Below are 14,769 nucleotides of genomic sequence, written 5' to 3' on the forward strand. Positions count from 1 at the left end.
GGAAAGCGTCCTGAAGGAAGAAACTCCCAATGAGATTATTACCCCCCACCTCCCACCCCCAATTATAACATACTCTCGTGTAAACTGCAGAGAATTGAATGTCAGAGGAGACTTGGGTCGGGGTCATTTATAAGCTGGGTGCCTCGGTCAAGTCATTTAACCTCTCTCAACTCCAGTTTTCTCATCTCTGAAATGAGAATAATCTTTTCTGTTTCCCTGGTTGTCACGGGAATCAGATGACATAAGTGGATGTGAAAGTGCTCTGGAAAGTCTAGGGTGCTTTCCAAGTGTGTGGTTTGTGCATGCTCGTCTTGTTGGACATTTACTATCGTGGAATGTGAAACCACACAGTTTGGACAATTTAGGTGTCGTGGTAAAGATCATATTTTCTAGTGTCTTAGTCAGTTTGGGTTGTTATAACAAAGTTCCATAGACTAGGGGGCTAATAAACAGCAGGCATGGATTTCTCACCGTTCTGGAGGCTGAAAAGTCTGAGATCAGGGCCAGCGTGGTCGAGTTCTGGTAAGGACCCTCTTCGAGGTTGCAGACTGAGCCTTCGTGTTGTGCTTCATGGGGCGGAGAGCAGAGAGGGGAAGCAGGTTCTCTGAGGACTCTCTGAGGGCACTAATCCATCATTAGGGCTCCACCCTTGTGACCTCACTTAATCCTAATCACCTCCCACAAGCCCCACCTTCTAACACCATCATGTGGCGGGTAGGATGTCTATGGGAAGACACAGATGTTTTGTCCATGATGTATTACGTGCAGTCCCCCCAAATTCATGTCCTTCTCATATGCAAAATGCATCCATTCCATCCCAACAGCTCCCAAAGGCTTAACTGGTTCCAGCATCAACTCTGAAGTCTAAAGTCTCATCTAAATATCCCCTAAATCAGATAGGACTGAGCTCGAGGTACAGTTAATCCTGAAGCAGAATTCCTCTCCAGTTGTGTCAAACCAGACAAGGCATGTGCTTCAAAATAACCCTGGTGGGACAGGCATAGGATAGACATTCCCATTTCAAAAGGGGAAACTAGGAAAGGAGAGAATGACAGGTCCCAAGCAGGTACAGCACTTAGCAAGACAAACTTCTGAACTCTTGGGCTCCGCCCTCCAGGCCCACTGGGTTGGGGTCCTGTCCCCAAGCTCTGCAGGCAAGGATGGGTCCCCAAGTGGCCCCACCTGCACAGCTTTGAGCAGAGGCTGTCTGGCCTATCAAAGGCATATCTCCCTTCTTGAAACCAAGGATGCACCCCTAATAGCCTGAATCAATGTTGGGTCATTCTTCCCTGATCTTGAAGAATAGTGTGTGTTTGCAGCCAGATAGCTCTGTGGCCCCATCCTATTAATTCTCACTCTGACAGCCTTCCTTTTCTCCTTGTTGTGCCCCTCTTCTTCAGTTCAAACCGGTAGTCTTCCTGCTGGGTGGTTGATTAAGTCTGGTTCACGCCCATATTAATCTCCTTATCAAACAGATTCTTGAGCACCCTCTTAGTGCTCTCTCCTGAACATGCTTTCTCATTTTGTTGCAATGTGGATAGTCTGAGAATTTTCCAGATCTGTAAGTCCTGCTTCTCCCTTGGTGAGTAGTTCGGTCTTCCGGTCATCTCTCTCTTCTTGCTTGTTGTGATAAGCAGTCAAGAGGAACTAAGCTACTCCCTCAATATTTTGCTTAGAAATCTCCTCAGTTAAATATCCAGTTTGAGCACCTACCTTCCACAAAACTCTGGAGCCAAAACACAATTCAAAACCAAGTTCTTTGCCACTTTGTAACAAGGATCACCTCTTCTCCATTGTCCTCTGATAATAACATGTCCCTCATTTCCATCTGAGACCTCATCAGAACAGCCGTTAGGTAGCATCCACGTATCTTCCAGTATTCTGCTTCTTAATCTGTAAGAAGATGGAATCTTTCTCTACAGAGCTCCTCTTTTCTTCCTGAGTTCTTAACAGAAACACCTTTAAAATTCTGTTCGTGGAAGTCTAGGCCTTTTCTAGCATGTGCCTAAAAACTCTCCCCATCATCCACTTCGAGAGCCACTTGTACATTTTTTGGTACGTATTTGTCACAGGAGCAGCCCACTTCTTTGTACCTGTATCTGTATTGGGGCTTTCTAGAGGAACAGAGTCAGTAGGATATATCTAGATAGATAGACATGAATTTTGAGGGATTGGCTCACACAGTTATGGAGGCTGAGAAGTCTCATTATCTGCCATCTGCAAGCTGGAGACACAGGAAAGCCAGTGGGAACCAAAACTGAAGGCCTGGAAGAAAAAGAAGCCAATGGTGAAGGTTCTAGTCTGAGTTTCAAGACCCAAGAAGTGGGGGAGAGGGTGTGGGGGTATGAGTTCTCATCTTCAGTCTGAAGGTCTGAGAACCAGGAGCACCGATGTCTGATGACAGGAGAAGACGGACACCGATGTCTGATGACAGGAGAAGATGGGCAGCCCAGCTCACGCAGGGAGCAGATTTGCCTTCTTCCATCTTCTGTTGTACTCGGGCCATCAACAGATTGGACGACGCCCACCTGCACTGGGCAGGGAGGGCAGTCTTCTTTACTCAGTCCAGCAGTTCAGATGCTCATCTCTTCAGGACACACCCTCACAGACGGACCCAGAAATAGTGTTTTATCCGTATCTGGGCATTGCCTTGGTCCAAACTCACACATCAAGTTAACCATCACGTGTAGGTAATACCAACAGTGTCCATGTTTTAAATGTTTCCTGCTCTTTTTATACAAGAAGGGGAAATTGTTCATTATTGTGAACATACCTAGCTGACTTTAGAGTCTCCAGAGACCAGAAGTGACTCTGTTTAGGAATGATGGGAAATGGGATAACAGAGATAAAATTCCATTTTGTTCTCTTTGCTCTACGTACCTCAACTTTATACTGACACTGGCTACCACAGGGTCTCTACTGCATGGATGAGCTGGGAAGTGACAGCATGCATTTATAATTCTGCCACTGAATGTAAAGCCTTACAAAGTCCCTTTGGCCAGCGAAGACAAGCTTCACAAATGAAATTTGAGATAATTATTCTGATATTTTTCCTGGGAGGTTATTATGAGGTGTTTCACATTGATTTTTGATAGTGATTTTTTTTTTTTTTAAGTGCAAAGGCAATAGCTAAACCAATTCTGGCATATCCATACAGTGGAATAGTACTCCAGCAATGAAAAAGAACAAGCTAGTAATACACACAGCCATGTAGATGGATTGTAAAAGCATTTATATACTGAGAGAAAGAAATCTTATGCAAAAGCATATGCACTATGTGATTCTGTTTATATGGATTCTAGAACAGGCAAACTAATCTTTTTCTTTTTTTTTTTTTAACGTTTACTTATTTTTGAGAGAGAGAGAGAGAGAGACAGATTGCAAGCAGGGAAGGGGCAGAGAGAGAGAGAGGGAGACACAGAATCCAAAGCAGGCTCCGGGCTCTGAGCTTGAGCTGTCAGCATCGAGCCCGACGCAGGGCTTGAACTCAGAAACTGTGAGATCATGACCTGAGCCAAAGTTGGATGCTCAACCGACTGCACCATCCAGGCGCCCCAGCAAACCAATCTTTGGCAAAAACTCTAATGACAAAAGTGCTTACCTGGAGGTGGGTAAGGGCTAGAGACAGGTTGGGAAGGGATATGAGGGAATTCTCTAGGGTGTAGATAAGAGTCTGTATTTTGATAGGGGTTGGGTTACAGGGGTGTGTACGTTTTTCAAAAGTCATCAAATGTGCTTATGATTTTATTGTATGTAAAATTTACCCGCAAATGGAAACAAAATAATGATATAAGTGTTGAGATCTTTAGCAGTGAAGTGTACCGATATCTGTATTTGACTTTGAATTGTGATAACTATAACAACAAAAATGGATTGATGAATACACAATAATAACGCAATAAGGCAAATGCAAAAGTGAATTATAGAATCTAGCTGGTAGTTATTCAGGTACTTCTTGGCCAATTCTTTGCATTTTCCTATAGGTTTGAAAATTTTATAATACAATGTTAAAAATTGAATTTCAGAAAAAACCTATTAATATAAAAAAACACAAAGCATGCAGTGGTTAGTGTTTTTGGTGATACAATATTCTTTTTTTTTTTTAATGTTTTATTTTATTTTTGAAGGAGAGGGAGACAAGGTGTGAATGGGCAAGGGGCAGAGAGAGAGGGAGATACAGAATCCTAAATGGGCTTCAGGCTCTGAGCTGTCAGCACAGAGCCTGACGCGGGACTTGAACCCACAGACCGCAAGATCATGACCTGAGCTGAAGTCAGACGCTTAACCTACTGAGCCACCCAGGTGCCCCTACAATATTCTTTTAAGCACTGAATATCCTTAGAGAAGTTTAGCTATTTGTTAAAGGTAAATGAGAATTTATTCTACTGTCTTTGCTCAAAATGCTGCATAAAAGAGACATTTAAAATAATAAACACATAAGAATTTTGATTTCACAATACGAATTGTTATGAAGTTAAATTTATGATTAAAAACTACTTAAGATCATGTTTTTGACTACACATCCTTTCATTTTTAATTTTTCTTTTTGTCAGTCTCCATGAACTATCTTTAAGACATGATAGGTTCTGAAATCCAAAGAGGGATAAGCCGGTGATAGAATTCGATCAAGAAGAATGTACTAGTTAAATGATATAGATGAACTGATAAGTATTGTTGAAAATATTGATTTTAGGGTACAAATCATATCACAGCACTGACTTTTTATACCCTGAGAATTACTGAAAATCAGAAAGACTGGAATATAATTCAACATGATCGTGACAGATTAGAGCATTGTATTTTTTCAGAAAGACAAAATTCAATAGGACCATGTACAAAAATATACCGTTCCAGACCAAAAACCAACCAATGGGGAAGGACCAGTTATGAATCTAGGGTGTCAGCAGCGACCATAGTCAGCCCTTTTCACTGAATATTCACTGTCCTTGTGCTAAGATTGAATTCAGCTTTGTTATATATATTTTTCCTTTTCCAATTTTTTATTTAAATTCTAGTTAACATGTAGTATAATATTAGTTTCAGTAGTAGGGCTTTGTGACTCATCACTTATATATAACACCCAGTGCTCATCACAAGTGCCCTCCGTAATCCCCATCACCCATTTACCCCATCCCCTGCCCACCTCCTGTCCAGCAACCCTCAATTTGTTCTCTGTCTTAAGAGCCTGTTTGATACATATTTTTAAGTAATATGGAGAAATAAGTAAAGATTTAAAGAGGAACAAGATGACTAAAATAATGAAAAACTGGTCCTAGGAGGAAAATCTGAGAGAAAAGAGAAACTTCTCTGAAGGCTTCAAGATTGAAAAGGTTAAAGTTCTGCTTGATTTATTACCATTTTCAATTACATGAAGTGTTTTTACGGAGAGATCCTATGAAAACTAACAAGGGAAATGGATTGAAGTTAAGAGATAATGGAGTTGTGCAAATGGGAGAATCCCTGGACTTCAAGGTTGATCAGACTCTGGAATAATTACCAGGTGATGCTGTGGACCCTGCATCCCTAGAAAATATGGAAGCAAAATAGAAATTCTGAGTGGATCTAGATTGACCTGCCAGAGGTCAGGGGAAAACTCAGAGGATCCGTGAAAGGACCTGACTGGGCCTGTGTTCTATTAATAATGTTTCGCTCCATGTAGGAGTTGTAAACACAGCTTGGTATTAAATTACATTTTTCTTGGGGTGCCTGGGTGGCTCAGTTGGTTACGCATCCAACTTCAGCTCAGGACATGTTCTCACAGTCTGCGGGTTTGAGCCCCACGTCGGACTCTGTGCTGACAGCTCGGAGCCTGGAGCCTGCTTCGGATTCTGTGTCTCCCTCTCTCTCTGCCCCTCCCCAGCTCGCGCTCTGTCTCTCTTTGTCTCTCTCTGTCTCTCAAAAATGAATAAACATTTAAAAAAATTTTTTAAACATAAATAAATTACATTTTTCTAGGCTTTCTATAAGGACTGGCAACTTTAAGTTCACTTAGAAAGTCACTGTTACTTTACAACTGCGTGACTGTGGATAGCAATACTGAATTGTATGCTAGAAATTTGCCAAAGGAGTAAATCTTAGCTGTTCTCACCACAAAATAAGGCGGAGGGGGGAAGACAGCCATGTGAGGTGATGGGTAGGTAAGTTAGCTCGATTGTGGTGGGGACTGTCCCACAATGTACAAACATGTCAAAACATGAAGTCGTACACCTTGAATATAAATACTTTGTGTTTGTGAATTAAACCACTGAAGCCAGAAACAAATCACTGTATCGAATGATTCTTCCTTTCATTGGGCTTGTCTCCTAGTAAATGACTACATGTTGCTTTGGTGACTGTAACACTGTTCTTAATGTACCTTCCGTACCTTATAATTACTATGAAATAATTACAGTGCATCCTGTCATTTTCTCTTCAATGTTACAATGTGATCCTTAGGCGTACATTTGTTTTTTTGTTTTGTTTCATTTTGTTTTATATTAAACTTTTTATTAAAACTGAGTCTTCATGATATATTTAAAAGGACATGTTCCACAAACAAATATTTGGACAAAAAATTTTCTATATGTAATTATTCGCACATAAATTTAAAATAAAAACTAAGCTAAATATTTATATATATATATTCATGTATACATATTCATGTGTGTGTGTGTATACACACACACACACACACACACACACACACACACACACACACGGGTGTATCCAATTCATGTCAGTGATCTGGAATACCTGAGTTTCAAGCTGTTGGTTTTCCAGATAGTGCTAAATGTTTTTCACCCACTTTATAAAGGACACAGTCCATCCAGAAAGAGTAACTTTGGTTAATAGATGCTGTCTCCCAAAGATAGCACAGAAGTCCTCAGTGGGATTCAGGTTTATCTTCAGAGGTTTCTTCCAAGTGGAGGTCAGTCGGTGATGCAAGGAAGGATTCCCGTGTAGCAAGGCACTGTTCATAATACTGGATATTCTCCTCAGTCATATCTGTAAATGCTGACTTGATATCATTTTGCATATTATGTCTCCATCTTTCCCAGTCTGCTTTCAGGGCATTATTAGCGCATTCCACTTTATCTTCAAGTTTTCCAGTCTCTTCTGTAAGCAGATCAGTATCTGCCTTTTTATAGGTCAAAGCTTCCTCTTTGGGTCCAGTTCTGCTTGTATTTGGTCTCTCCTTTCCATAACACCCATTAACATTTCACTATAAAGTACATACTCATGTGCCACAGGAAGCAGGGCCTCTGAGAGTCCACACGTCCGTTTTTCAGTGGCCTTACAGCATTTGTCAACGCAGCTGGCAATCCCTTTTAGAGCATCAACCAGATCTTCTTCTGACGCCGACCACAGAATATGGATTGGGCCATATGCTTTCATTTCATCAGAACATTCCCTTTCTTCCTTGTAAGTTCTCTGAGATATTTTGTCTGTCAAATTTATTTCCTGGCTAAAAACTTCAACAAAGTTATTCATTTCCGTGAACCCTTCTGGGCGGCTTTTTACTCCTCTCATTGCAGCACAACAGCTCTGACTGTCTGCCCCATCCTGCTGAGTAATCCAGGCCCTTGCTTCTTGTGAGAAGACAGCTCCCAAGCTGGTGCAGTAAGAAATACTTTGAAGTCTTCATTAAATGTTAGAATTGGGTGATCAGCAATTCGGTTCGGGAACTTACGTAGCGCCTTCCTCCGTGTTTCAATGAAGTCATCGTTAAAGCGCCCCACCATACCTTTCATGATAAACTTCTCAGGCAGTGGTGGAATAATCAGAGTGGGATGTGCGTCTTCAAGTTTTCCTTTCAACCAAAGGAAATCTTTTTTTTTTTTTTTTTTTTATTTTTAAAAAAAATTTTTTTCAACATTTATTTATTTTTGCGACAGAGAGAGACAGAGCATGAACGGGGGAGGGGCAGAGAGAGAGGGAGACACAGAATCGGAAACAGGCTCCAGGCTCTGAGCCATCAGTCCAGAGCCTGATGCGGGGCTCGAACTTGCGGACGGCAAGATCGTGACCTGGCTGAAGTCGGACGCTTAACCGACTGCGCCACCCAGGCGCCCCGAAAATCTTTTTTTTTTTAATGTTTATTTACTTTTGAGACAGAGAGAGACAGAGCATGAATGGGGGAGGGTCAGAGAGAGAGGGAGACACAGAATCGGAAACAGGCTCCAGGCTCTGAGCTGTCAGCGCAGAGCCCGACGCAGGGCTCGAACTCACGAACCGTGAGATCATGACCTGAGCCGAAGTCAGACGCTTAACCGACTGAGCCATCCAGGCGCCCCACCAAACTAAATCTTTAATTTTTTTTTTTTCAACGTTTATTTATTTTTGGGACAGAGAGAGACAGAGCATGAACGGGGGAGGGGCAGAGAGAGAGGGAGACACAGAATCGGAAACAGGTGAAATCTTGATAACGTCTCCTAACTTCAAATTCGCTGGAGTCAAATTCCCCACGAGATGTCTTAGTAGTAATCCTGTAAGTAATGAAAGGTTCAGTTATGGTAACGTGGCTTTTGGGTTCGTCAACTGTAATGAAAAGATCTGCCATCATAGGGCTGAAGGAATTCATGTCCATCAATGAGGCATCCTTACTGAACACCTCCAGGTCGTCCTCGTCCTCGTCCAGATCCAGCGCCTCAGCCTGGAGCAGGGTGGAGGAGTCGCTGCTGCCCAGGAGGGGGGCGCCGACCCCCAGGCTTTCCCCACCGGTGCCCCCAGCCGGGAGCTTAGGCATACATTTGTATATGTGAACCGTTATGTCAACGAGTATTTTCTGCTGGTGAGAGGGTCCCTACCTGAATGTATGTTTTACATTCTTTGCCCTTTTTTCCGGCCAGGCCACCATTTCACCATCCAGGCCAGTTGGGACGCAATGAGATGAACATATCACTGTGAATGATGCCTCTTCTTCCTGAGAGTCACTGTGGCAGAACCCTCTTGCATTTTCCATTGTAGCCTCTGTTTCCGGTTTTTTTTATCTCATTCCTTGGTTCGCTTTTTTTCTTATCCTTTGCAGAGCAAAACTTGCCTCCTGTTGTGATGCTGCCCAAAACTTCATTGTTTCTCAGAATAACACTCCAGCTGGGACCAACATGAGTTACGAGGTGGAAAGCAAAAATGAAATCCTAATTAGAGAGAACATTTTTAACATGTTTCCAGTGGTGAGTAAGGGCTTGTTGTGGTTTATTTGTGTCACCATTCCAGGTGACTTTCCTCTCACTTTATGTTGTAACTTAGACAAATAGAGGGGTTAACTTAGAATTAAAATACCGTATGCGGTTTTGTTGTGTAAGATGTTTGTAGGGGTCCATTTTAAAAAGGCACTTTTGGGGGGGCGCCTGGGTGGCTCAGTCAGTTGAGCGTCCGAGTCTTGATTTGGGCTCAGGTCATGATCCCAGAGTCGTGGGATCAAACCCCCCATTGGGCTCTGCACTGAGTGTGGAGCCTACTTGAGATTCTTTCTCTCTGTCTCTTTCTGTCTCTCTCTGCCCCTCCCCTGCTCATACTCGCTCAATCTCCCTAAAAAATAAATAAATAGAAAGGCAATTTTGAATGCAAGTAGCTCTGTGGGGAATGTATTTATATCTTACATGATAAGCTCTCCGAGTCCTTGAGTCCTTCATGACTCATCCTTGAATGAGATGAGGTATTTGGGCTTTGTGCACAGTAATTACTGGGGCTTGGGAAGAGGACCGTTTTTCACCTGGAATGAGATTCATCCAGTTGTCAGTTTTGGTGACTGAATCAATTCATCCACAAAGAACTGTGGGTTTAGTGGCTAGTCTTTGGGAAGTAAATATGTTAAGGATTTGCGGTCAACGATCATAACCTCACAAGACAGAGATTTCTGGGTAGTGTGTTCATTGATGTATCCCAAGCTCCGGAACATTTCCCAGTGCATATATATGCGTTCATTATGTATTCATTAAATAAACTAGTGAGTAATGGCACAGTGTCATTGTAAGAGGAAACTTCTCCTTGAATATAAACCCGAACTTGGGGAAAATTTTTGTCCTGAAGAACATCCTGTTGCTCATAAACACACACTCTCGGGCATCTTTTCACGATTTGATTAAAAGCAGTTAAGCTAAGGCAATGTGGTCAAACATGGGATGACTTTACCAACTGTAGAATATTCAGTTCTTGCCATTAATTCCCTTTTGTTAGAACTTTGACCTCTTACAACTAATTTTTTGGTCATGCAAGTTGTTCCAGATTTTCTTTTGATATTATAATTCAAAGGAAGACGAATTTGCTGGGAATGATTGAGAACTGAATAGCAAATGATAGAGAATAAATATTGCAAATTTTCTGGGAGGAAAGGGGGACCAAAAATAACTCAAAGCGTTCTAAAAATGCCCTCATGATCCATTGAAATTACCAATAATTAAAAAGATAATAAGTAAAGAATATTTCTATTCCTTATCAAGGACGGCCTGGGAGAGTTTCATAATGAGCAACTCTTTCTAGTGTTTTCCTTGCTTTAGACTGACTAGAATAGAGAAGCAGCAGGTATTTTTTTTTTTTTTGCTTCTAATTGTCACCTTGAAAAGAATAACTTAACCAAAACTTGATAATTCTGTGTGCAATTAATAATAACAGCATCCATTTTCCAAATTTACACCGAGTTTTCAGAATTAGGGGGAGGGAATTCTGAAGTCAGTACAGTAAGGCTTGCAAAGCTAGGCCACTCCCTTTCCATGGATGAGGCATGTGAGGGAGCTGACCTCCTCCTCACCCTGCTCCCTGCATACCCCCCCCCCAACCCCCCACCCCGGTGCTCTCCTCTGCCACAGTGCACTCTGGAACACTGTGGAACATGCAGCGAGAAGGTGACAATAGATACTTTTGATGAATGTCGTGAAGTCATTTCCTCCAAACACTTTTGCTAAGTTATTTAAAAAGAAAACAAAGTTGGTTTTCAACCAGGGTGAGCAATGAGCAGGCATTGCTCAGCGTGGCACAAATTTTTTCCATTTTCTTGGGAGCTTTCTTTTAAGAACCATTGGAGTTTGTAATTCATGTGAACGCATGCCGAATGTGAGATCCCAAAGCATATGGGCTTTTTCACCCAGTTGACCGAGAAGCCAGAGAAAAATATTGTTTCGTGTGCTTAATTGGAGATGATGTTTCCTTCAGTAATCTTTTCTGTTGTACCATTTAGAGAATATTTGCATTCTACCCAGTGTATGGAATTCAGAATTTATTGTGGTCGTGTTGAGTAAACACGGTTGGAAGACACCTTGAGCTAGCAGTGCAGTGAACTTCAAATACCCTGAGGTATTTGGGAACCATTAATTTAAGAGCCAGGTACCGCTGGGCGTTGCAGATACAAAGAGGAATCGGATACATAATTAAATTAACATTTTATTCATTGAATATGAGAAGCTGTGTAATGTGTTGTGAATGAGAGCGTGGACTCTTTCAAGGGTTTGAATCCCACCTCTCGCACCTGCTAGCTGTTACTTAAACCCATGCCTTTATCTCCTGTCTGTAAAACGCTGAGGTTGTTGTTTGGATTACATGCATTAATAAGTTTTGCACTTGGATCAGTGTCTCTTGTATAATATGCACCATGTGATTTTTAGTTGCTAGAGACAAACCTAGTACCGAAGTAGGGTTTTCTTTGCTTGTTTGGCATCCCCTAGGTAGAGCGTCAGGAGCACATCACAGTCATAAGGATTCGTGGGTTCCTTTGGGCTTCTGAGAACCCCGTTGGCCCTGAGGTGTTGCCATTGGTACTGGTAAACTGTTTTTGGGAAGTAGGGTGCCCTGATTTGTAGCGTTGGCCGATTTTGGTGGTGTAAGTACCCCCACTGTGGCCGATTTAAATTTACCAATGTTTATTATTATTATTATTATTATTATTACTATTATTATTGTTTTATTTCTTTTATAAAGTAAGAGTGCGTGAGCAGGGGAGATGATCAGAGGGAGAGAGAGAGAATCTTAAGCTCCTCCACATTCTTGAAGACTGACACGGGACGGGGTTCAATCCCGCAACCCTGGGATCATGACCTGAGTTGAAATTAAGAGTTGGACCCTCAACCGACTAAGCCACCCAGGCCCCCCATATTTACCCGTGGTTTAACAACAGTGCACACAATTCCTGAATATTTACCAGTTGGCTCCCACCCGCTGGTACAGGTGCGCCCCAGCACAAGGCTGGAGGCTGCACGAGGGCAGGCCATTGAGCCAGCCCGCACTTACGGTAAAATCACCGTGTCCATTGCATTGTGCGAGGTCTGTGGTGACAGAAGAGGGAAAGCTAAATGTCAGAAACACCCTCTGTGCCCTTGAAGACCTCCACCTGAATTCTGAAGACAAAACTGGTAAACGAGGACCATGTGTCTGAGCTGCCGTCCTTCGTGCTGCCCAAGGTCACATCGTTCTTTCAGGGAAAGCGACCAGGAAGGGGAAAGCGTGCTGTTGACTCGAGAAGTTAGGTTTCCGACTGGGAAGGATATGGTAAAAGGGGGACGTCTTTTGGAGTCGGCAAGTCCGGTCCTAGGAGGAAATATAAAAGATTCAGGCCTTGGAAATTAATTTGAAATATGTCAGCACAGAGTCAGTAGGGCCTCCCTAAAGAACCGCGGCTGGTCATTTGTGGAGAGATGGCAGGCATCAATCTTATGTCAGCACTGAGCCTGAAGGTCTAACTATTTAAGAAGCACGGGAAACTTCTGCTAAATTAGCTATTAATTTTATGCCCGAGAATAGAGGATTTAATGATACTTTCTAATTGCTTTATTTCCTCCATTTTGCTGAAAATGTTCCTGTTTGTTGGAAAGGCCCAATGCGGGATTTTGCCATTCTAATGTTATTTACTTAATTACGTGGTGTAAAATACAGTAAGTTATATTTTATGAGCAAATGTATTATATTTTATATTACTACATTATATGGTATTCGATACACTGTCTATTCCTCTCAAGAGAAATGAGAGGTATAGTATAAGTTTACAGCATATTTTAAGTCATAGTTGATCAGCATTGCTACTTCTGCTTTTTTTCCTCGCTTTTTTTCTTTCCTTAGCATGTCTAAATATTAAGCTGCTGGAATTAAGCGGTGATGGTTATGGTTCTGAAACTAAAGATATTTCACTTTCTCCTGATAGTCTCAGCCTTTTATGGAGCACCCTTATAATCGGTGTGCCGTGGTTGGAAACGGGGGGATTCTGAATAAGTCTCTTTGTGGAGCCGAAATAGACAAATCCGACTTCGTTTTTAGGTAAGACCTGTCAAATTGGTTCCTTTGAAACCAAAGATCAGTTGGATATTTTAAAAGGATAGTGTAAAGGTACTCCGTGTAAATTTTGACCTTTGAGCTGTGTTGCTTAAGTCTACTAATGACGTAGATGGCCTTTCCTGAAGTGTGAAATGGATCACGGGTTCCTCAGCATGTTAATACCAGAAGGATAAAACTGTGCTGTGGCCCCTTTGCAGAAACTCAGCTTGAGATCATGGTGAAAAAGGATCTTCACTGCAGGACTTCTCAGAGCCTTCACTGTCTTAAGGATGCCATGGCTCCCTGAGAAGGACTCTGGAGAACAATATTTCCCAGGTTCACCTGAAAAAAAAAAAGACTATATATATATATATATATATATATATATATATATATATATATACACATACATACACACATACACACACACACATACACACACACAGATACACAGATATAATTATGGTTTATATATATTTAAAAAAATATTTTTTAACAGAGCATTTCGAGAGTTTTGTTCTCAGATAAAACTTAAGAAAATGCTGACCTGCACCCTATTGCCATGCTACATCATTGTTTATTTAGTTCTCTGGCTTGAAATTAAAAAAAAAAACAAAAAACAAGAAATTGTGGGGCTTCTAGATTCTGGTCTTTTAAAGTGTTGGTGTCTCAATACCTGCTAGCTTGCAAAAACAGAAGCAAAAGTGGTTTCTCTGTGTGCCTGTGCTAACAAGCCAAGCTACAGAGTTTCTGCGCTTTCAGAATGCGACGGAAAGGTGATTCATCCCTGTGAGGATGGATTTCAATTGAAATGCACCTTTTTAAAAAGTAAGTCGAAATCTGTTTCTTCCTATTGCAGAGGTACTGATTTCATACATCAGAGAACATCCTTTCATCTTTATTGATTTCAGGCTGCCCTTTTTAGCAACTGAAAAGGAAGATTTTCAGTCGGTAGCTCCCCACCCCCAACCCACTGCCTCACTTTAATCTCATTTAAAGTTTTTATGCTGAAGGTAATGACAGACCAATAGATTTGACACTCCAGCAGGTCACTGAATGTGCTCCTCACGATTAATGTCAAAATGACCAATACCTGAAGGATTTAGCCATTTTGGAAAAGCCATAATAAAGATACATAATTCTTCTTGTGCTAGACTTTGTATAGACTTAAAATTCCCAAAACATCTGTGGGGACGTTTATGCCTAATGTTCATTTTACCTTATAGCAGATACAGGAAATACAGATTTAGACTTAAAAATACAAGGAGGGGCACCTGGGTGGCTCAGTGGCTTGGGCATCTGACTTCGGCTCAGGTCATGATCTCACAGTCTGTGAGTTCGAGCCCCACGTCGGGCTCTGTGCTGACAGCTCAGAGCCTGGAGCCTGCCTCGGATTCTGTGTCTCCCTCTCTCTCTGCTCCTCCCCCGCTCATGCTCTGTCTCTCTCTGTCTCAAAAATAAATAAAAACATTAAAAATAAATACAAACAAAGAACTCAACAACTTCTTAATTTATAGCTCTATAGCTGCTTCGGATCCTGTGTCTCCCTCT

The 14,769-nt window shown here is 41.7% G+C and overlaps 1 protein-coding gene and 1 pseudogene across 1 annotated transcript in view; one reads left to right on the top strand and one right to left on the bottom strand.

Moving 5' to 3' along the window:
* Positions 1 to 14,769, top strand: part of ST8SIA6 (ST8 alpha-N-acetyl-neuraminide alpha-2,8-sialyltransferase 6) — a 166,614-nt gene that overhangs the window by 133,509 nt on the left and 18,336 nt on the right. The window contains exons 5-6 of the mRNA XM_086714833.1: positions 9,008 to 9,152; positions 13,109 to 13,221. Of these exons, the coding sequence (XP_086570959.1) occupies positions 9,008 to 9,152; positions 13,109 to 13,221 (258 nt within the window). The remainder of the gene's footprint in view (positions 1 to 9,007; positions 9,153 to 13,108; positions 13,222 to 14,769) is intronic.
* On the bottom strand, positions 6,701 to 8,725 carry LOC112867978 (sorting nexin-7 pseudogene; annotated as a pseudogene).

Source organism: Puma concolor, chromosome B4, assembly GCF_028749965.1.
Source record: "Puma concolor isolate L17-30 chromosome B4, mPumCon1.1.hap2, whole genome shotgun sequence".
Classification (NCBI taxonomy): Eukaryota; Metazoa; Chordata; class Mammalia; order Carnivora; family Felidae; genus Puma; species Puma concolor.